Source organism: Ruditapes philippinarum, unplaced genomic scaffold, assembly GCF_026571515.1.
Source record: "Ruditapes philippinarum isolate M1 unplaced genomic scaffold, ASM2657151v2 ctg6703_1_1_1_1, whole genome shotgun sequence".
Lineage (NCBI taxonomy): Eukaryota > Metazoa > Mollusca > Bivalvia > Venerida > Veneridae > Ruditapes > Ruditapes philippinarum.
In genome coordinates this window covers 3,667-25,863 of record NW_026865405.1, presented here as the reverse complement: position 1 = coordinate 25,863, position 22,197 = coordinate 3,667, and the positions used below count along the sequence as shown (strand labels likewise).

Sequence of the window (22,197 nt, the reverse complement as noted above, 5' to 3'; positions counted from 1 at the left end):
TCAGTAGTTATGGAGATACCAGCTTACACGCAAAAACTTAACCAAGAATTTCTAAGTCGAAAAAGGGGCATAATTATGTAAAAAAGCAAATCAGAGTTATGGGACTTGTGCCAATCATCTTAGATAATCACAGAGAACAAGTGTGTGAAGTTTCAATCCATTCCCTTCAGTAGTTATGGAGATACCAGCTTACACGCAAAAACTTAACCAAGAATTTCTAAGTCGAAAAAGGGGCATAATTATGTAAAAAAGCAAATCAGAGTTATGGGACTTGTGCCAATCATCTAAGATAATCACAGACAACAAGAGTGTGAAGTTTCAATCCATTCCCTTCAGTAGTTATGGAGATACCAGCTTACACGCAAAAACTTAACCAAGAATTTCTAAGTCAAAAAAGGGGCATAATTATGCAAAAAAGCAAATCAGAGTTATGGGACTTGTGCCAATCATCTAAGATAATCACAGACAACAAGTGTGTGAAGTTTCAATCCATTCCCTTCAGTAGTTATGGAGATACCAGCTTACACGCAAAAACTTAACCAAGAATTTCTAAGTCGAAAAAGGGGCATAATTATGTAAAAAAGCAAATCAGAGTTATGGGACTTGTGCCAATCATCTTAGATAATCACAGAAAACAAGTGTGTGAAGTTTCAATCCATTCCCTTCAGTAGTTATGGAGATACCAGCTTACACACAAAAACTTAACCAAGAATTTCTAAGTCGAAAAAGGGGCATAATTATTAAAAAAAGCAAATCAGAGTTATGGGACTTGTGCCAATCATCTAAGATAATCACAGACAACAAGAGTGTGAAGTTTCAATCCATTCCCTTCAGTAGTTATGGAGATACCAGCTTAGACGCAAAAACTTTACCAAGAATTTCTAAGTCGAAAAAGGGGCATAATTATGTAAAAAAGCAAATCAGAGTTATGGGACTTGTGCCAATCATCTAAGATAATCACAGACAACAAGAGTGTGAAGTTTCAATCCATTCCTTACAGTAGTTATGGAGATACCAGCTTACACGCAAAAACTTAACCAAGAATTTCTAAGTCGAAAAAGGGGCATAATTATGTAAAAAAGCAAATCAGAGTTATGGGACTTTTACCATTCATCTTAGATAATCACAGAAAACAAGTGTGTGAAGTTTCAATCCATTCCCTTCAGTAGTTATGGAGATACCAGCTTACACGCAAAAACTTAACCAAGAATTTCTAAGTCGAAAAAGGGGCATAATTATTTAAAAAAGCAAATCAGAGTTATGGGACTTGTGCCAATCATCTAAGATAATCACAGACAACAAGAGTGTGAAGTTTCAATCCATTCCCTTCAGTAGTTATGGAGATACCAGCTTACATGCAAAATCTTAACCACAGGGACGCGGACGCCGACAAATGGGTGACTGCATTAGCTCGATTATTCTGTGAATACTCGAGCTAAAAATTAATACAAGTATTAGTTACCTATTCTTCTTAAAAGGAGACAAGCCTGCCATTTTGTCACAAAGCTGGTCACTATTAGATTTTTGAGTAAAGAACTCTTCAATCTCCATTTCTACTGTTGGAATGCTTGATCCATTAGTTGCTTGGTTACATGGGGTCAAATAGTGATCAATATCTATGTCATCATCAACTGCTCTCAAATCTTCTTTTTTCCCACATTTTGTTTCTAATACTTCAACTCCAAGTTTTGAAAAATAGTCATCATCATCTTTAGTCCAATCAGAAGAAATGTCGGATTCCTTGTAGTCTTTGACATTTGCCACGCCATTTGAATGACCATGTTTTACATTAGCCCTTGTTGTCCCTTTATTAAGAGGTTTTGTTTTTGTAAAATCTGCAACAGTTTTCTTTGTTTTGGATTGAAGTACTATAGCTTTTGAGGTTTTTGATGGTTTAATTAAACTGGGAGACTTTAGTTCTTGTAGAATATCATCAAGGGTGTCATCTTGTGTTACAGAAATGTCACCTTCATATTTCACGTCATCTTCTGAAGAATAAATATACCACAATTTTAAAACAGCATTTTGTAAAGCTGATTTCATGAACAGAGTCATTAATGGTAACCCTGTTAGAGTCATACTATGGCTATATATGGAATCTATGGCAATAAATGGAGGGGAAAAAACCTGACAACATTAATAATTTCCAAAAAATTATATCATCTTAAATCTGCAAAAACTAAAATAATAATAACAAGAGGGCCACGATGGCCCTGAGGTCGCTCACCTGTAAAAAGGCACCAGGAGCAGGGCCAGTTTAAACCCCAGGGCTTTAATTTGAACAAACTTGGAAGACACCCATTAGAAGATGTTTCAAGATGTTAAGTTTTTACTACACACATATAATGAAAAACAACAATCTACCCCCTCCTTCCCCCCCCCCCCCTTGGCAGGGCCAATTTTAACCCAAGGGCTTTTATTTGAACAAACTTGGTAGATACCCATAAGAAAATGTTTCATGCTCTAGCTCATTGGGTTTTTTAAAAAGAAGATTTTTTAAAGTTTTTACTATACACATATAGTTAAAACCAATGACACCCCTGGGGCGGGGCCAATTTTGACCCCAGGGCTTTTATTTGAACAAACTTTGTAGACAATTACTAGAAAATGTTTCATGCTTAATATCTAAACTCTAGCTCTTTGGGTTTTTTAGAAGAAGATTTTTTAAGTTTTTACTATATGCATATAGGGAAAATCAATGACCCCCTGGGGCGGGGCCAATTTTGACCCTAGGGCTTTTATTTGAACAAACTTTGTAGACACTCATTAGAAGATGTTTCATGCTTAATATCTAAACTCTAGCTATTTGGGTTTTTTAAAAGAAGATTTTTTAAGTTTTTACTATAATTTTATGCATATAGGAAAAAACAAAGACCCCCTGGGGCGGGGCCAATTTTGATCCCTGGGCTTTTATTTGAACAAACTTGGTAGACACTCACTAGAAGATGTTTCATGCTTAATATCTAAACTCTAGCTATTTGGGTTTTTTCAAAGAAGATTTTTTAAGTTTTTACTAAATGCATATAGGGAAAATCAATGACCCCCTGGGGTGGGGCCAATTTTGACCCCAGGGCTTTTATTTGAACAAACTTGGTAGACACTCATAAGAAGATGTTTCATGCTAAATATCTTAGCTCTAGCTCTTTGGGTTCTTTAAAAGTAGATTTTTTAAGTTTTTACTATATGCATATAGGGAAAATCAAAGACCCCCTGGGGCAAGGCCAATTTTGACCCCTGGGCTTTTATTTGAACGAACTTGGTAGACACTCACTAGAAGATGTTTCATGCTTAATATCTAAACTCTAGCTATTTGGGTTTTTTCAAAAAAAAAGATTTTTTAAGTTTTTACTAAATGCATATAGGGAAAATCAATGACCCCCTGGGGTGGGGCCAATTTTGACCCCAGGGCTTTTATTTGAACAAACTTGGTAGACACTCATAAGAAGATGTTTCATGCCAAATATCTAAGCTCTAGCTCTTGGGGTTTTTTAAGAGAAGATATTTAAAGTTTTTTCTTTCGGTTGCCATGGCAACCAGAGTTCTGCATGGAATTTAATTCTTTGAACAACTTTTAAAGGTGACCACCAAAGGAACATTCCTGTGAAGTTTGGATGAAATTGGCTTAGTGGTTTATGAGGAGATGTCATTTAAAGTAAAAGTTTACGCACGGACGGACGGACGAAAAGCGATCACAAAAGCTCACCCTGTCACTTTGTGACAGGTGAGCTAATAAAATATACAACAAAAGCTTTTCTTTTTCTTTCATTATCCATCTATTGTTTAATACCAAAAGTTATATTTATATATACAGAATTTTATTTTACACTGTAGTATGATTGTGTAGTAAGCGACACACACTCTTGAATCCACTCCTGGAACCAACCAGTACTGAGCAGTTAGGGTAAAGTTTCCTGCTCAAAGAAGGACATGCTCCTAACAGGGTTTGAACCTACACATAAATAATCTTAGATGTTAACTACATGTACTTGGCCATGCAGCTGCTAATTAAAATTTAAAATGTCTGGTTGAGATTCAACCAATACAAACCTGATACTCCAGTTAACTGGTATTTCATCAGTTTCTCACTTTTTCTCCTCTTCTCCTCCTTTTCTACCCTTCTCTTCTCTAAAGCTTCTTTCTCTTTCTTCAGTTTCATCTGTCTTTCCTTCAACTTCCTTCTTTCTAGCCTCATTTGTTCTTCTTTACTTTTTTCTATAATCTGATCATCTAACATGGTTTTAGCACTTTTAAAATCTGTTTCATCTACGTTGAGTTGAGCTTTCTTCCCTTCTCCAGCTATTGGTTTATCAGTGACTGATTTGACTTCAAAATCAAGTTTACAAACAGAATTACCTAATGATGACTTCTCATTTACAGAATCTAAATTGCTTCCATTGTTTCCTAAGCCATCACTGAGTCGTTTTGAATCAGGTGAAGAACCAGATCTTGCCATTCTTTTAATTGAATTTCCATCAGAATAAATTTTTGTAGGAGTTTTTCCATCACAGACTGACCCATAATCAGCCATTTCAGAATTTGTATTTTCAACTGGTTCATTCTCTGAAACTAAAGGCTTTTTCTCATCTTGGTTAAACTGTACAGACACTGACAACAAACTTTTTCTAGCAAGACTAGCTTTCTTTTTCATAGCAAGTTTTTCTTGTCTGTGTTCTTTAGCTTTCTGTATGGGATTTGTACCCATCTGTCCTGCTGAGAGCAAAAAACTTCGTGCCAAAGGTCGTTTTGTTTTCACTACATCTTCTTTCTTATCTTGAGGCGTATCAGGAATGAGACCGAAGTCATTTGCTTCAGGAGAAACAATCATATTGTCAACACCTACTTTTTTAACACCAGGAGGTGTAAAACAAAACTGGGTTTCAGGGATGCATGTTTCTAAAGGATTTGTTCCCCTTGCCGATGATTTAACAACACTTGCCGTTTCATGACTCAGTGCTTTACTATCTTTTGCTTGAAGATTTAATGACTTTTCAAGATTTTTCTTTTCACATAGCACATTATGTTTAGGTGGATCAGCTTTTAATAATTTTAATTTTTCTGGCCGTATGTCAGAGGTGTCATCATTGATCACTATTGGTTCAGAGGACAGCTGTTTAGATGTACCCTTGTGGCAGCCATGTTCTGAGAATAGTCCCTTAGATACTGTTTTACCTGTGGGTTTTTGAAAGAAACTGGATATCGTCTTTTGACCATTTTCCTATTTAAAAGAAGCAAAGTAAAGAGCTAATATTTCATGTAAGAAATCTACCAATACTTTTTAGTGAAAAGATTTTAGTAATCATAAAATAGCCAGCTTTGCAATGAATGCATGTACTAGTTTACACAAATGTTTTAAGACTTGCAAAGTATTGAATTGTTTTTCCTTACACATGATCATTATTTTAAACTAGAACTTTGCAAGTCGGATGTGTCGCCTTGTGAACAATATAGTTTAGGAGAATTTATGGCAAGGACAAAAATGAAGAAAATAAAGAAGTGCAGAGTACCGGTTCTTGTGCACTGCACTTTTTCTAAATGAGATCTATCATCCTATGAAGTTTAAAGAACATAGCTTTTATACTTCAGGAGAAATGGCCTGGAAAAAAAATAAGTATGAAAATTAACAAAGGGCAATAACTCAAAAACTAAGAAATGCAGAGTACTGGTTCTTGTGCACTGCACTTCTTCTTAATGAGATCTATCATCCTATGAAGTTTCAAGTCCATAGCTTTAATACTTAAAGAGAAATGGCCTGGTCAAAAAGAAAGCATGTAAATTAACAAAGGGCAATAACTCTAAAACTAAGAAATGCAGAGTACCGGTTTTTGCGCACTGAATTTTTTCTAATGAGATCTATCATCCTATGAAGTTTCAAGTCCATAGCTTTTATACTTTAGGAGAAATGGCCCGGACAAAAATAAAGTATGAAAATTAACAAAGGGCAATAACTTAAAAATTAAGAAGTGCAGAGTACCCGTTCTACACTTCAAGTCATTATAACAAGCATACATACCAAGTTTGAAGTCAATCTGACTTATAATGACTGACTTATGCTTCCGAACAAGCTTAAGGGGATGTGGACGACGCCGACACAGACGACGGCAACGCCAACAAAAGTAACCCCTATATGTGGCCTTTTACAAGGTGACACAAAAAGCTTTGTCATATATCAGAAAGTACAAAATTTGTTTGAACTGACACAAATTTAACCCTTAATATATCTTTGTTTGTTTCATTTTACGCCTTTTCCCAACAGTATTTCAGTCATATAGGCGGGTAGTTTCCTAACCATCGTTCCTGGAAAGTTACACCAGTACTAGACTACCTTCCTCCACCCTAAACTACCATAGCATCTCCCGGAACCGAACCCACGCCAGAGAGGAAACTGGATTAGAAGTCATCGGCTCTAACCCCTCAACCACGGAGGCGGATGGCCTCACCCTACTTTGACTTTGGTGCTTTTCGTTTTTATTTGAAAAAAATTCGATATCAACAGCAGGGGGGGGTTGGGGGGGGGGGAGGCTCAGCTTAATGGTGGCATAGTCAAGTCATAATAATACAATTGTCAGTGCTATCATTCAAAGTTTGTTTTGCTGGATAGTAAGTCACACTGGCACTGTAAAGATCATGTGGCAACTGGTCAGGGAGGACCTCAAGTGTCCCTTTATGCATTATTTTAGGTACAAGATGGCACCGTAGTAAAACCACTGACTTTCCCTAAGTGTTAGCTGGAAATCTTTCTAACATGAAAGAATTCTAAGTCCCTTGCGAGATTCAAACCCAGTTTTGAGGGCCGAGTGGTTTAAAGTTACCTGCCTTAACCAATTATTTACCTTCACCACTAAGCCACAGAGCATTTACAGAATTAAAAGCAAATATTTTGGCCCTCTGTTATACTTCAAAGTTTTACCTTACTGGCGCTTGGAGGCTTTTTTGCTTTTCCCATGATTCTATCATGTTTCAGACATCATCTAAAAAATTCCATATACAATTAATTATATTTTGTTTAAAGCTTTTGTATATTGAATCATCTTTTTGTGATACAACTGAACAAAGATTTTTTCACTCAGTGAAAATATGCACGATATATAATATTTTTTACACAACAATAAATATCTGTGCATGATCACTGTTATTCACAGGGTCCTTATTATCTTTTTTAACACACAGTTATTCCGCGTGTGTCAAAGACCATCACTACCACCCTTCCCCTCTCACACCATCCACATGCTACAACCCTGTTAACTTAATTAGTGTTATTACAATGAAATATTATGTTTAAATTACAGAATGACTACCTTATTAATTAAAAAAAAATTTGATGACTATATGAATTTATATACTGGTTTCCTAGCAGTTTCAGGCTCCAAATCTTACCTTTTAACAAATAATCAAAGTTACCTGTGTAGGTTACTGGTACTTGTCCAGCATAACCATTTTTTCAATATTACATTTTTTACTTTACTTTTTAATTGGAATATAGGCCTGAAGGTAACACCATATCTCATGTTTATTCAAAATTTCATAGCAGTTCTAGGGACCTTTTTTATTCAATTTGAATATAAATTAGTATTAGTAAGAAATGTTAAGATGGTTTTATCAAAGAAAATGAACTTCTCAACCTTTTCCATGTTGTCTGCAAATATATTGTTTAAAAGTATTGATTTGCCTTCATGAATGGGGTTCCGCATGGCCATTCAAACTAGAATTCCCCAGGTGGTGATTATTCTTAAATGACGCATGTTCTCTTAGATAACTTTAAAACACAGACAAAACTTCAAAATAAGTGAGCCGCGTCACGACAAAACCAACATAGTGCGTTTGCGAGTAGCATGGATCCAGACCAGCCTGCACATCCGCACAGTCTGATCAGGATCCATGCTGTTCACTTACCAACCCTATTACAAGTCGAACAGCATGGATCCTGATCAGACTGCGCGGATGCGCAGGCTGGTCTGGATCCATGCTGGTCGCAAACCCATTATGTTGGTTTTGTCGTGACGCGGCTCAAATTATTTCTACTCTCAGATTACAGGGGGCTAATCATTTAAATTTTTGTAAGAACAAACATCAATCAAGATCCTTTTTACGTTGTCCATGTGTCATTCTAAGTGATAAGACAAATGTACAAATGTAAGTAAATGTAAAACAAATAAGTAAATGTAAAACAAATTATGAGCCTATAGACTAGTATGTATAGTGACTACCCCTCTCAAAACACCGCGCGCTTTCACTTCGATTGAGCAGTTTCCGGTTTCATTTTTGTAAAAATAACAATCGGATTATCTCGGCTATTATCAATAATAACTGACGAAAGGGCCGAGAAGATGAGATTGTGTCCAAGCCTCTGCAATATACTGACGTGAAAAAATGGAAAATTCTAAAATAATTGTTGAAGGCGAAGCATCTGAATCGGATGAAGATGAGCTTTCTGGTCCAAATGAATCATTAGATCGTGAGGTATAGACTGTGTCTGTTTATTTTCAGCTACAGCAAATTATATCCAAATCTACCCCGCCCCTTCAGTTCTATGCATAACAAAAAAAATCAAAGTGCTGCAGCACTGAATGCGACGGACATGCAACTGGGGAGACATTTTGGGTTTTTTTAGAAAAAAAAATAAAACACAAAATATATAACAGAGAAAATTTGTTCCATACAAGGAGCAATATATTTTGTGTCCCAATCTGATATAATCCAGATTTTCTACTTTCAAGCAGAATGAAATATATGCCTAAAACCCTGGTCAAACTTGTAAATCAGTGTCATTATCGATTTATTCCAAGAAATGATATGTAAATGGAAAAAAAACTTTCAACGACATATTTCTAAAATAAAACCATGCAAATAGACTTCAAGCATAATACAATATACCACGGATAAATCCGTGATTATACATGTGAGAATGTTATTTAGAATTGCTTCGTGTTTTAACATAGTGGGCATATAGACAATAAAAATAAGTCATTTGTATTTTTATTTCTTTTGGATATGTACGTCTCATTAAAAATATTTTTTGGTTAAAATCATCAGCAATTAATAGTCACCGTATTTTTTAGATTTTTTTTATTTGCAAGGGCCAGAGCACATCGTTTTTATTTTAATCTAAATGTCACAATTTTTTTAAAAGCACTATAGTGTTTAGTTGTCCTTTTCATTTTTCACATTAAATTACATTTTCAACTTGTTTGCTTCTTACAATTGTATAGAATATCTAAAAGTATTGCATGTGAACAAAGTAAGTATCCGCTGGTTTATAACATGTATAATGTGTACTCCCTACTGTCCGAAAATCAGCACAGGTAAAGCAGAATCTATTTTTAGAATAGCGAAGGTTAACTCATATCGTGACCTAGAAAATGTATCTAATTTATTAATAACTGCTGAATATTCAGCTAAACGTCACGAAAATAGCTCTTCTTTTATTAATGCGCGAGTTATTCTAGAGTCCAAAAAACTTTTGATTTGTTAATAATAATGTTTTGTATAATGTAGAAATATTTATTTCCTACTAATAATTTCTTGGAACTCAGAGCTTACACCTTTATTATAGTATAATTTGCTGTCCTACTTTTTCGACAGCGGTAAATCGTTTCGGCAGTAATTTGCATAATTGCGCAATAATACTACTCGACTACAACGTTTTTATCAATCATATACGTCCATATTTTAACTTGGATAACTTAATTTGAAATTGAAAAGGCTAAATATGGAAGATTTTAAGATATCCCGACATAGTATGGGAGTTTTAAAGGATCAAATTCATGTACTTTTTCTTGGGCTGTTAATCGGTTGAGGACACTTTGCGCGAGTGTAGCAGACGAAATCCCATGTAGATGACTTAGCTCTGAACGCGCCTGAGGGCGCGTCCGTCGCAAAAAAAAAGATTAAAAATTCTGGAAATTCCTACTTTGGCTTACAGAAGATTTAGAGGTGATATCATACAAGTATGGAAATTATTAAACGGGAAGGAAGATATAGATTATAAATGTATTTTTTTAAAAAGCACAACTTGATAATCATCACATCAAAGGAAATTCTATGAATCATGTAAAAACCTTTCTTCTCATTAAGAGTACTGGTTGGAGACCATCAAAACTGGACAACCATCAAACCCGGGTGGCACCGAAAATGCTTAACTTAGTGTTTTTTCTTTGTTCAGTGGTTTTCAATCTATCAGTCACTTTATTATTAACATGCATGTTTCTTCTATTAATTAAATAGAAGAGCAAAAATAAAAATTCTAAAAACATCATCATGATGCGGCGGCACGAAATACCCAAATGCACCCAAATATACCCAAATATAGCAATATTTATTTTTGTTCGTATAAAATATAGATTATAATGAGAAATAAATAAATATTTATTAAATATGACTTAGCTATTTTGACTAATGACTTAGCCTGCTATAATTTTCATTCATTCCGTTGAAATGGACAGTTACGATGTTGTAAGGAAATAAAGTTGTGACATTTGCTTATCTACAGTACTATATAGGTTCTTTATGAATGTACTTGCAATTTTAAATCAAGATATGATATTTGTTGTCTACACTTACATTTTTAAGGTGTAATTTTGTTGAAATTTCATATCATATACAAGTGTCCATGTTATTTAAAAAAAATAGCTTTAATGGTGTACATATAGACTGTATTTTGGTTCAAAACACAATGATAGGGAAATGTATATTTGGGTATGGTTGATTATACATGTATCTTAGTGAAAATGTATATTGTATTCATGATAAAAACAGCACTTTTTGGGGTATATTTGGGCAATATTTGGGTATATTTGGGTATTTCGTGCTGCCCATCATGATGTTATCTAGAAATCTTTATTCTTGTAAAAAAAGATAAAAACATTTAAGAAAATAATGCTTTAACCCATTACGCGAGATATACGCCTTTTAACGCTTCCCCCCCCCCCCCTTGTTGGTGTCTCAGGTGGTGAAAAAATGCCTTATTTAGGCCCCCAACACTTGTTTTTGTTTGAGAAATGCTGTTCTAAAAAAGTGACCACTTTTTCGACTCGGCCCCCCAACCAAAAGATACATCAGGGGGTTGCCAGAAGGGGGATGTGCCCCCTTCTGTATAGGGGTTTGAAGGGGGCTGAGTCCCCCTCATTGCCAAGAAAATTTTGGACTTGTGAGAGGCTAAAATGACCCCAGATCGATCATAAGGTAACGTGTAACCAACGCTGAAAAGCATTTGACTCTATCTCAATCCATTGAGAAGTTGCAGCACTTTGAAATCAATTTTGATGGAAAAAATCAACGCAAAAAAGTGATTTTTGGCAATTTTGAGATGTCCCCTCATTGCCATGGTAACAGGAAATTTAAGCCTGAGCATGTTATTGCAAAGGCAATGGTCCAGTCAACACTTGTGCCAAGTTTGATTAGTATTGAAGCAGTTTTTATAGTTTTATAGCAATTTGAACTTGTAATGGGAGACTTTTCAATGAAAATAGCCATTTTTCACAAAATGCTCATAAAGTAATGGGTCAAAAGCCTTGATCTGTTGAAAACATAGAATGCTTGTTAAGACTATTTGCCGACATACGGCGCTAAATTAAATTAATTAATTATTAAATATTTGTAAATAACATTGTGAAATATTATAAAATCTTTACATGATACAATTAAATAACATTTTTGCTCTGTAAAATTGATCTCCGTTTTGTCATTGATTGAACTATGCATAAATTTAAAAAAGCTTTTGAAACTCGGACCTATTTTCGAATAAGAGCAGTAGATTTTTACATTAACGCCTGGAAAGAAAACTTCCTCACTTCAAACCAAATCTATAAAATTTATACTTTTCAAAGTAAAAACTGATGATATAATGTATCCATGATTAATTTTCAGTAATTTTTTAATCGATTTAACAAAACATTATCTTATGCTTGGATTTTTAGCAGGGATGTACTAGTAGATCACGGTAGGTAAATAACCTAATTATGTGTATCAGCCAAGACATCTTTTTTCGTACAATTGGCCCGACTCCAGACCATTCTATTTGAAAGACCCTGATATAGATTAGTCGGTTTTCAGTTTCATGAATCATGACATCATGGAGCTAAATATTGTATATATATCAGTGATGACATAAGTAATATGAAACTGAAAAATATGTTAATCACTGTTTTTATTTTAAGGCAGTGGGTAACTGTACAGGCCCATATTGCTAGCCAAAAGTTCTAGCCCAAAGTTAATAAAGGTCAAAAGAAACATGTACAAGTTTATAGCTGACTACATTATCACCACATACATGTGAACTTTTTTCAATGATCAAGTGGGAGATTTTTCTTAAAAAAATTGTAAAAATACCCCTTTAATATTTTAGTGGGAGTCTCCTGCTAAAAGTGGGAGAGTTCACATGTATGTCACCGGTGGTTCAAGCAGCAAAATCGTGTCCGGCTCATAACTTCATTATTTGAAGTCCGATTTTACAACAAATTCACAGAAATGATCACCATATTGAGACGTGTCGCGTGCCAGTCGGTAGTTAGATCCCATTGAGTAGAGGTGCAGTGCAAAGAACAGTAACTCTGCCTTGCCTAAGTTTGGAATTATCACACTTTGAACTTTGTCTGGGACATAACTCTGAAACTACAAAAGATATACTTTTCTGTGTCCAAAACCTTGTCGGGGAGCATTACCCTGTTCAACCGGCTCTTGTTTTTAAAATTCTGTATAAAAGTTTTCAGTATATAACTGTTTTATATCAGAATGACATCTTGTTAAGTTTCTGTAACTCAATTAGTTAAATTATTATTGCTGGAAGTTTCAGTTATGGGTTTATATAATGCAGTAAATAAACATGATACAGGTGATATCATGTGGAGCTTAAAGTGTACTAAAATGTCTAAATTAAAGATTTACTTGTAAGCTCATTTGAATTTGATACCAGTTATTCATAAAAATGCATTGTAACTAATTTTTACATGTACCTTTTTTCTTGAGATCCATTTTATCATAATAATGTAAATTGTAATAGTGGGAAAGAGAAGGCCATTGTAATGTAAAGAAATAATAGTATTTATATTAAATTTCACTTAAAATAGGCTGTTTAATGTGTTTCTGAATTTCCCCTTTTCTGCCTCCATGGTACAATTTTCCCCTCTCAACGGGCCATGTCATCATTCCCCTTAATGTGAAAAAAAACCCCACTGGAGTCTGATACTGTACCCCATACACAATGATTGTTCCTCCACTTATCTGCTGATATACAAATTATTTATATATGTGGTGTTGTTTAATATTATATAATTGTAATTTTAGACCACAGCCACTGCTGGCACAAGTAGATTGACTGAAGAAATCAGTCAAAATGATGGTGACAAGACAGGAAACACAAGTAGCATAGTGTCTCACAAGGATGGCGAAGTATCAGTTAACACTGGTGTCATAGTGTCTGGCGAGGCATCAGAAAGTGATGAAGAATTTGAAATTGTAACAAGTGAAGGCCAAATCTTACCACTCAATGGTTTGTGTAAATTGTGTTTTATTTTAGTTACATAAAAGCTGTGCATTCTTTATCCTGCAAGAGAAGTGATAATTAAAATTTCATAATATTATCTGGCTCAATATATGTCTTCAGATTTATTAAAACTTCTACATTGTCAAAGTTGATGTTAAAAGTTTCATTTAAAGGTAATTAAAACATGTTACTTTCTGGGAAGGTAAGTAACTTAGTATTTCAGAGGATATTCCTACAATATACTCCTTCATGTACTCGTTGTCTTTAGTTTATAATGCCTGAAGATTTAGGCACTTTTAGTTTCCTTCCACCAATTTATTAACCCTTTCCCCCATGAGCATATTGTGAAAAATGGCCGTTTTCACTGAAAAGCCTCCTGTTACAAGTTCAAACTGCTATGAAACTATGAAAAATGCTTCAATACTAATCAAACTTGGCACAAATGTTGACTGGACCATTGCCTTTGTAACGACATGCTCAGTCTTAAATTTCCTGTTACCATGGCAACGAGGGGACATCTCAAAATTGCCAAAAATCACTATTTTGCCTCGATTTTTTCCATCAAAATTTATTTCAAAGTGCTGCAACTTCTCAAGGGATTGAGACAGAGTCAAAGGCTTTTCAGCGTTGGTTACACGTTACCTTATGATCGACCTGGGGTCATTTTTAGCCTCTCACAAATCCAAAATTTTCTTGGCGGTGAGGGGGACTACCGCTCCCCTTCAACCCCCCTCCCCCCCCAAACAGAAGGGGGCACATCCCCAACTGGCAAACCCCTGATGTATCTTTTGGATGGGGGGCGGCGAAAAAGTGGTCACTTTTTTTACACAACATTTCTCAAACGAAAACATGTGTTTGAAAACATTTGTTTCACTTTTTTTTCAGGCCTAAAAAAGGGGGGGAGGGGTCGAAAGTGTGTTGCTTCGCGTATATATGAGGTAAAGGGTTAAGTAAATTTCCATGGTGTGGTTTTACACAATAGAAAATTTTTTGAGTAAATTACAAATCCAACAAAATGATTGAATTTTAGTATTTATATAATTATGATGTAATATACCTGTATAATTTTATAATGGAAAATAAAGCAAATTGATATTTTTCTACAGTGAATACATCAGAGAAAGGGGACACGACTGACTTAACATCACCACAATCACCATCATTACCTTCACAGCAGAAGGAGGTAAAACCGAAATATAATACGTAAGTATATAGCTGGTATGTTCTAAATAGCTATACATTGTAGTTACAATTTTCCAGCAATTTTATGTAATATTATCAATTCAACCTATTTTTTAATTTGTGCCTAGATTTTGCTAAATATGTATATTTTTTCTTCACAAAGAAAAATATTTTCTGTTAAATATATAGAGGATATTCAAGTTTTTCTATAAATACATGATTTATTTTCATCGAGTGGTATGAAAATAAATATTTCATGAGTGGCGGTAGCCACGAGTGAAATATGGTAATTTTCATGCCACAAGATGAAAATAAATCATGTAATTATAGAAAAAACTTGAATTTTCTGTTTATTATATACATTTTTCACTTTTTTGCGATAAAATTTGAAAGACTTTCCCTTAAATTTTGTGTACTGACAGTATTTAAAAGAAAGTAGTCCGGCAAGACACCAGTGAAAATACGGAAAATATGTTTCACTGCAGTGAAAAATAAATTTTTACAGTGAAAATACGGAAAATGAAAATACGCATTTTATTTCATCAATATTTCTCAATATTTCATTTATAAGTATATAATAAATAAATGTATAACCTTTTACCCAATGAGCATACATGTATTGCGAAAAATGGCCGTTTTCATTGAAAAGCCTCCTCTAACAAGTTCAAACTGCTATAAAACTATGAAAATGCTTCAATACTGATGAAACACAAATGTTGACTAGACACTTGTAACAGCATGCTCAATCGTAAATTTCCTGTTACCATAGCAACGGGGGGACGTCTCAAAATTGCCAAAAATCACTATTTTGCATTGTTTTTACCATCAAAACTGATTTCAAAGTGCTGCAACTTTTCAATGAATTGAGATAGAGTAAAAGGCTTTTCAGCATCGGTTTCACGTTACCCCCCTTCATACCCCCCAAACAGTCACTTTTTTTAACAACATTTCTCAAAATGAAAAACAGTGTTTGGGGCCCAAATAGGGCATTTTTTCACTGTTTGAGCTCTCAAAAAAGGGGGGACGAAAAGCCGTCAAAACACGTCTATATGAGGGAAAAGGTTAAAGTACTTTCTTTATGACATTATCTTGTTATTTCTTTTCATTGAAAAACTAAAATGAATTTATCAGATTGCAAGTTAGCCTTTAATTGTGCCATATTTATTATTTTCATGTTTACTTTTCTTTTTATTTCAGACTTCTGAATAGAAAATTAAGTAAGTAATAAGATAATAATCGATTTCAAGACAGTTGTTCAATATAAAACTAAAATTCTTTATTATAAGGAATTAAATTTTGTAATATATATATATATATATATATATATATATATATATATATATATATATATATATATATATATATATATATATATATATTATATATATATATATAATATTATTTGTAAATATTGTATAAACTTTTGAAATTGGTTAATTTCACCAAAATATTTAAGTTCAGTACACATTCCACTTTTACTGTATGCCTGTCTGTCAAATTTGTCTTTAATCTTACATTCTGCTGCCACTAAGCCCATAATGAAGAAATAAGGCATTGATATTTTTGCATATAGACATATCAGATATTTGTGGATAGTAGACCTCTACCAAGATTGTTTGCATTAACCCATTCTGCTGACTATTTGATAAATGATAGGTCTACCCTACAAACCTTTCCATTGCTGTGTCAATGTTTTCTTTGTCTTAACACTTGGGTAAGGTTTTGCCTGTATTTTCCCATCTCACTGTAAACTGTAGTTAGTCTGTTGAAATTTCACACATGTCTAGGGGATGGGGGACATAATAGCTTGGTTGTGTCCAAGTCCCATAACTCTAGCATGGATTTCAATTGAATTGTATCCCTATGTGAAATTAGAAAATTCCTGGTAAATATTTTCATGTCAGTTCCATCTCCAGAACCAGTGAAAGAATTATGTTTAAATTTTACACACATAGCTTACATTCAAGATAATCAGTAAAGATCACCTTTGAAAAAAACAACTTTAGCAACAATTTTCTCTGGATTTTTCCTCTGAAAAAAAAGAAACAAAAACAAAATAACCTTTGTTTTACTATCATGCAGTGAGAATAGTAAACTGTGTCTTGTAGCTTATTTTCTATATACATGTATATAGAAAAGTCACATGATCTGAAACAACTTTTTAGAAACATTCTTAAGCTTTCTTGTGATTTTGCTATAACTGGTGTATCTCTGTAACAGTATAATATTGTGGTTACAGGAGAGAGAAATATAGCTTTAAGAAGGCATATTGTAGACACAATACATCAAAGTTATACACAGGCTGCCACTGGTTTACATAATCTGACAATTCAGCTTCAGAAGTCACATATAGCTATCCAAGTAAGTATTTGTATTATGAAAAATAGAGATCATATCCCATAACTTTATTTCACATTGTTCCCATTTATAACTTTATTAACCTTAGTTACACATCATTCTCTTCTTTAAAGTTTTTACTTTATTACAAATCCATCTCTTCTTTGACGGTATTACATATGCAACTAATTACATCATTTTACTTAATTACCCCTCACATCTATGTAGTTATTATAGGGAGAAATCACCAGATTTTTAATCCAGGGGTTGCTGGTTTGATCCAGGTGAGGAAAATTTGATCTGGGACATTAAGTCATTTGTTCCCGACATGATTCAGATTTTGTTTGGGATAAGTAGTCAGTCACTTCTAAAGAAAATCGTTATAACAGGTTAGTTATCCAGGAAAGGTTGTTACGTAGACTGACCAAACATGTGTAAAAATCAGTGTTAATACCAAACAAACAAAACATCAAATTTTTATTTATTATTATTAACAGGACGTGTCACACCATATGAGGAATACAACAAATGATTTGTTCCAGTTAGAGGACAAGGTTGATATTGTTAGGAGCTGCAATATTTTACCAAACATAACATTGCCAGTGAAGCCTGTTGTTCCTGCAACTGTTCAGTCATAGAGGAAGACATAGTGATGTTTATGCAGTTCTGTGATAATTATTTTGTGTACTCTAATCTGATATAATTTTTTTGTGTACTCTAATCTAATATATCATCAACAAGAACATTATATAATATTTGAAGTTGATCTTAGTTAATTGAGAAATCTATTGATGCTTTAACTTTATGTATATAAACAGTACTCTGTAAGCCCCCATAAGTTGAATGCAAGCTACTTTAGGACGTACTCCTGGCTTTGTTTTTGTCAAACATTGTTTAATAGAAATATTCTAAAATCTCACAGGAGTGCATTACCACTAGCTTCACTCAAATCTAAACTTGATACATTGTACTTATTTCTCATAAAAATTGACGAACTGCTTGTTGTAACTAAATCTACCCATACAACCAGTGTACAATACATCAATGCCTTATGATCATGGTTTTCACTGTTTGATATTTAATCAGTACATATTTTTAACCAGGTTTTCCGAAGGAAAAAACTGGTTATTAGATTGAGGTATGTCGGCGGGCGGACGGGCGGGGGGCGGGCGGGCGGGCGTAAACAATTTCTTCTGTGCGCAACTCCTTCTACATTTCTCAACGGATTTTGACCAAACTTTCACAGAAGCATTGTCATCAAGTGCCCTGGCGCATATTGTCGGGGTTTTGCGATTGGATAATATTTGACCTAATTATGGCCCTTTGTTTTTTTTCCTTATATAGAATATAGTGTGAACAATTTCTTCTTTGCGCAACTCCTCCTACATTTCTCAATGGATTTTGACCAAACTTTCACAGAAGCTTTGTCATCAAGTGCCCTGGCGCATATTGTCGGGGTTTTGCGATTGGATAATATTTGACCTAATTATGGCCCTTTGTTTTTTTTCCTTATAAAGAATATATAGTGAACAATTTCTTCTGTGCGCAACTCCTCCTACATTTCTCCACGGATTTTGACCAAACTTTCACAGAACCTTTGTCACCAATTGCCCTGGGGCATATTGTCGGGGTTTTGTGATTGGATAATATTTGACCTAATTATTGCCCTTTGTTTTTTTTTCCTTATATAATAGAATATAGATAGTGAACAATTTCTTCTGTGCTGAACTCCCTCTACAATTCTCAACGGATTTTTGTTCAAACTTTCACAGAAGCTTTGTCATCAAGTGCCCTGGCGCATATTGTCAGGGTTTTGTGATTGGATAATATTTGACCTAATTATGGCCCTTTGTTTTTTTTCCTTATACAGAATATATAGTGAACAATTTCTATCCTGCGCAACTTCTCCTACATTTCTCAACATATTTTGACCAAACTTTCACAGAAGCTTTGTTATCAAGTGCCTTGGCGCATATTGTCGGGGTTCTGTGATTGGATAATATTTGACCTAATTATGGCCCTTTGATTTTTTTTCCTTATACAGAATTATCAATATATAGTGAACAAATTCTTCTGTGCTGACTCGTCCTACATTTTTCAACGGATTTTGTTCAAACTTTTACAGAAGCTTTGTCATCAAGTGCCCTGGCACATTTTGTCGGAGTTTTGTGATTGGATAATTTTTGACCTAATAATGGCCCTTTGTTTTTTTTCCTTATACAGAATATATAGTGAACACTACTCATTGGCAATTCCTCCTACATTATTCATGTTTTACATTGCACATAGTTACATTGTTTGTTGCTTGTATTTGTGTTTCAAATACAACATATTTATCTACAATGGTGATAATTGAAAACCTGGTTTCATGGCATTGCCATGTTTCTTGTAATTAATTTTTTCCTAGAAAGATTTTCATGTGAATATGTATGTATTCATTAAATATAATAAATATAAGTTATATTAAGAAATAGGTAAAACATTCTTTTCATATTATTGATATATTAACCTAATTATGATAAAGCCACATTTATTTAATTATAAAAAAAAGTTAAGGGAGAAAAAAAATACAGTGGTCGCGCTTGAGAGTCTGCAGTTTTAATAATAATTATCTTAGCTTTGTCATTAATAGTTTTTCTGTGGCGGCTAATTTTTTTTTGAGATGCTCTTGGTAATTGTTGTTCATTAACCAATATGCAACTGCAATAACTGCCAGTGTCTGAATAGATTTTTCTACACCAGTCTTTTACTAAAGCAGTGTCAATATCAAGGTTTCTATTGACATCACCCTTGTGAAAATTTTCTAAAATTGATGAATGTTTTTTGGAGGATTAAAAGATGGACAAGTGTGTTTATTAGTGTTAAGGGTTAAAGAGTGGGTAATATATTTAGATTTAAAGGGATACTCAGGCAAATTAATGACAAAATTTTTTTTTAAAAATTAAAAATTATCTTATGTACTCAAATGATGCTAAAATGACATTTTTAAAGTCTCAGCATGAATTTCTGTATAAATTTTATATAATTTGGGTTTGACCTGTAAATATATATATTAAACAAAGTTTTAAACAAGTCATGTAACTTGAACAAACCTTTGAAGTTAAAATATCAGATATTGTATGATTGAAACAAGTCTTAAGTCATTCATTTAAAATGTTCTTTAACGTTTCCAGAATTCACTGTGACAACTATTGTTAAATCTAAACGTACTAACCTGACCCACGTGGGTCACATTAGGAAACAACCATTTTGTCCTTATAAGGAGAAAAGTTTTGTTCCTGTGACTGCCTAGTGTATTTATTTTGAGGACATTCACAGAGTAATGAATGAAAAATGCAAAAAATCCCTTTAAACACAAACCAATTTCTGTCATCTTGAAAAATTATTTTAAGACACATAATTTCATTTTACTGTCAAATTTTTGTGTAAAGTTTCCTTAAAATGAGTAAATTGATTTTTTATTTTCTCACATTACAGAAAGAGTTATAGAAAAAAAAAAGAAAATATGTTGCATATAATGTATGTGTAATGTATTTATTATTTTCTGGAAATTATTATTGTATGAAAAGTCTAGAATTTCCAGCACTATTTTATTGATATTTCAGTTGATACATTTGTTATAAAGAATATTTGATATACATATGTTTAAATCCTGTTACCTATTTTTACTTTTTCTGATATCAAAAGAACATTGTCACTGGACATAAAAATTGCAAAATATTTTGTTATTAATAAACACCAATTTCCTCATAAAGTCCTCTCATTGTGTATGTATGTTTTGCTTCATGAGCTTTGATATGGGACTTTGGCAGTGACCAAGATGACATGCTATACAGAAGAAAAATTTATTGTTTTCCAGTAGCTAGTTTGGTTAGGGTAATATTTTATTGATTTTACAAGGCTATGAGCATGTTGAATGTCATATTCCTGCTAATTTGCAATATAACGGCATAGTAGCTGGTCTTGAAATGCTGATGTATTTCTGGATGATTTTGTAAAATAAGAAAAAATACAAAGATTTTTGATCGTTTTGTTTGTCACAATGTCTTTGGCAAACATTTTTGTATTTTATGTTATTTACCTACCATAAATACGTGTAAAGGCTTGGTAAACTGTTAAAAGACTAAGAAAGTTCTTGTGTTTATAAATTAATTTATGTGCAATATAAACTGTGTACACATTCCTTCATCTGTTACGGATTTGTGTTTTTTTTGTACCAATAATTTTTTATATCATAAAATGATTTCTGTAAAAAAAATAAAGTGACAAGGTTAGATTGATTTGTTTGTTCACTTTACAACAACTTAAAAAGTAAAAACCATTTTCAAATCTTTCAAAACTAAATGTGCTGGAATCAATGATCTGGAAGAAACAGAAAAATATAACAAAACTGAGATGAAGTAATGACAATTATGACAAAAAGATGAAAGTGAACAATTTTTTAAAATAATTAGTATTCACCATAATAAAAACATATTGATAGAGTTGAAGAGCTATGTTAAACATTTTTGTTTTGATAGTTATCATTTTAAATTATATATTCATTATGTATACCAATTATTCTTAGATTTTGATTAAAATATTAATACTACCTGTATATTTCTTTCATTTGTAAATGGTTAAAGGTGTCAATTTCTTATCTAGTGGAAAAGATGTCCTGACTTTGAACTGCCAAACAGTAATAATAGACCAGTGAGAGAAAATGCTGTCTCCAAGAACTATAACTCTTCCTTGTTTAATTTTTGATTATCAGGAGTATAACTTTTAAATTATTGGTGATACCTCATTGAATTTTCAGTTTAATAGAGATGAGTAAGAAGTGCAGTGTCAAAGAACCATGATTCTACATATTTGCGAAGTTTTATGTGCCCCCACTATAGAGGGCATTTAGATTTACCCTTGTCCCGTCTGTCTTTCCTTCATCTGCCCCGTCCTTTCTCTTTTTGTGTCGCACATAGCTCAAAAAAATATTTGACTTTTAGAGTCATGAAACCTTACTGGAATGTTGCAGGCAGCAGCATGTTGTAGTTGTGCACCTGGGTATTTTTGTGTGGATATATTTGTATTTTTTAGAGTTATTGCCCTTGAATTAGTAAAAATTTTTCCAATTTAACTTGTATTGCACGTAACTAAAAAAGATTTGACCTAGAGTCATGAAACGCTTACAGGAATGTTGCTCAGCAATGTGTAGTACTGCACCT

General features: G+C 33.4%; 2 protein-coding genes across 3 annotated transcripts in view; one reads left to right on the top strand and one right to left on the bottom strand.

Annotated features, from left to right (window-relative positions):
• Nucleotides 1-8,252, bottom strand: part of LOC132728902 (DNA replication ATP-dependent helicase/nuclease DNA2-like) — a gene marked incomplete at its 3' end in the record, with an annotated part of 30,090 nt that extends 21,838 nt beyond the window's left edge. Inside the window, 4 exon segments of one of the 2 annotated variants that reach the window (XM_060714613.1) lie at nt 1,463-1,988; nt 4,048-5,215; nt 6,908-6,968; nt 8,205-8,252. In XM_060714613.1, the coding sequence (XP_060570596.1) occupies nt 1,463-1,988; nt 4,048-5,215; nt 6,908-6,943 (1,730 nt within the window). 2 annotated transcript variants of the gene reach the window in all.
• Nucleotides 8,253-8,295: 43 nt separating this feature from the next.
• LOC132728903 (biogenesis of lysosome-related organelles complex 1 subunit 3-like) lies at nt 8,296-21,593 on the top strand. The gene is made up of 6 exons (XM_060714615.1): nt 8,296-8,457; nt 13,279-13,483; nt 14,584-14,680; nt 15,857-15,876; nt 16,899-17,020; nt 17,494-21,593. The coding sequence occupies exons 1-6, from the start codon at nt 8,368-8,370 to the stop codon at nt 17,632-17,634; spliced, it is 675 nt and encodes a 224-aa protein (XP_060570598.1). The 5' UTR covers nt 8,296-8,367; the 3' UTR covers nt 17,635-21,593.
• Nucleotides 21,594-22,197: the final 604 nt, after the last annotated feature.

Coding starts and splice junctions, on each gene's coding strand:
- LOC132728903 (XM_060714615.1), top strand. CDS start 8,368: ATGGAAAATTCTAAAATAATTGTTGAAGGCGAAGCATCTGAATCGGAT. Junction 8,458..13,278: donor ATGAATCATTAGATCGTGAG/GTATAGACTGTG, acceptor TTGTAATTTTAG/ACCACAGCCACTGCTGGCAC. Junction 15,877..16,898: donor ACTTCTGAATAGAAAATTAA/GTAAGTAATAAG, acceptor TTGTGGTTACAG/GAGAGAGAAATATAGCTTTA.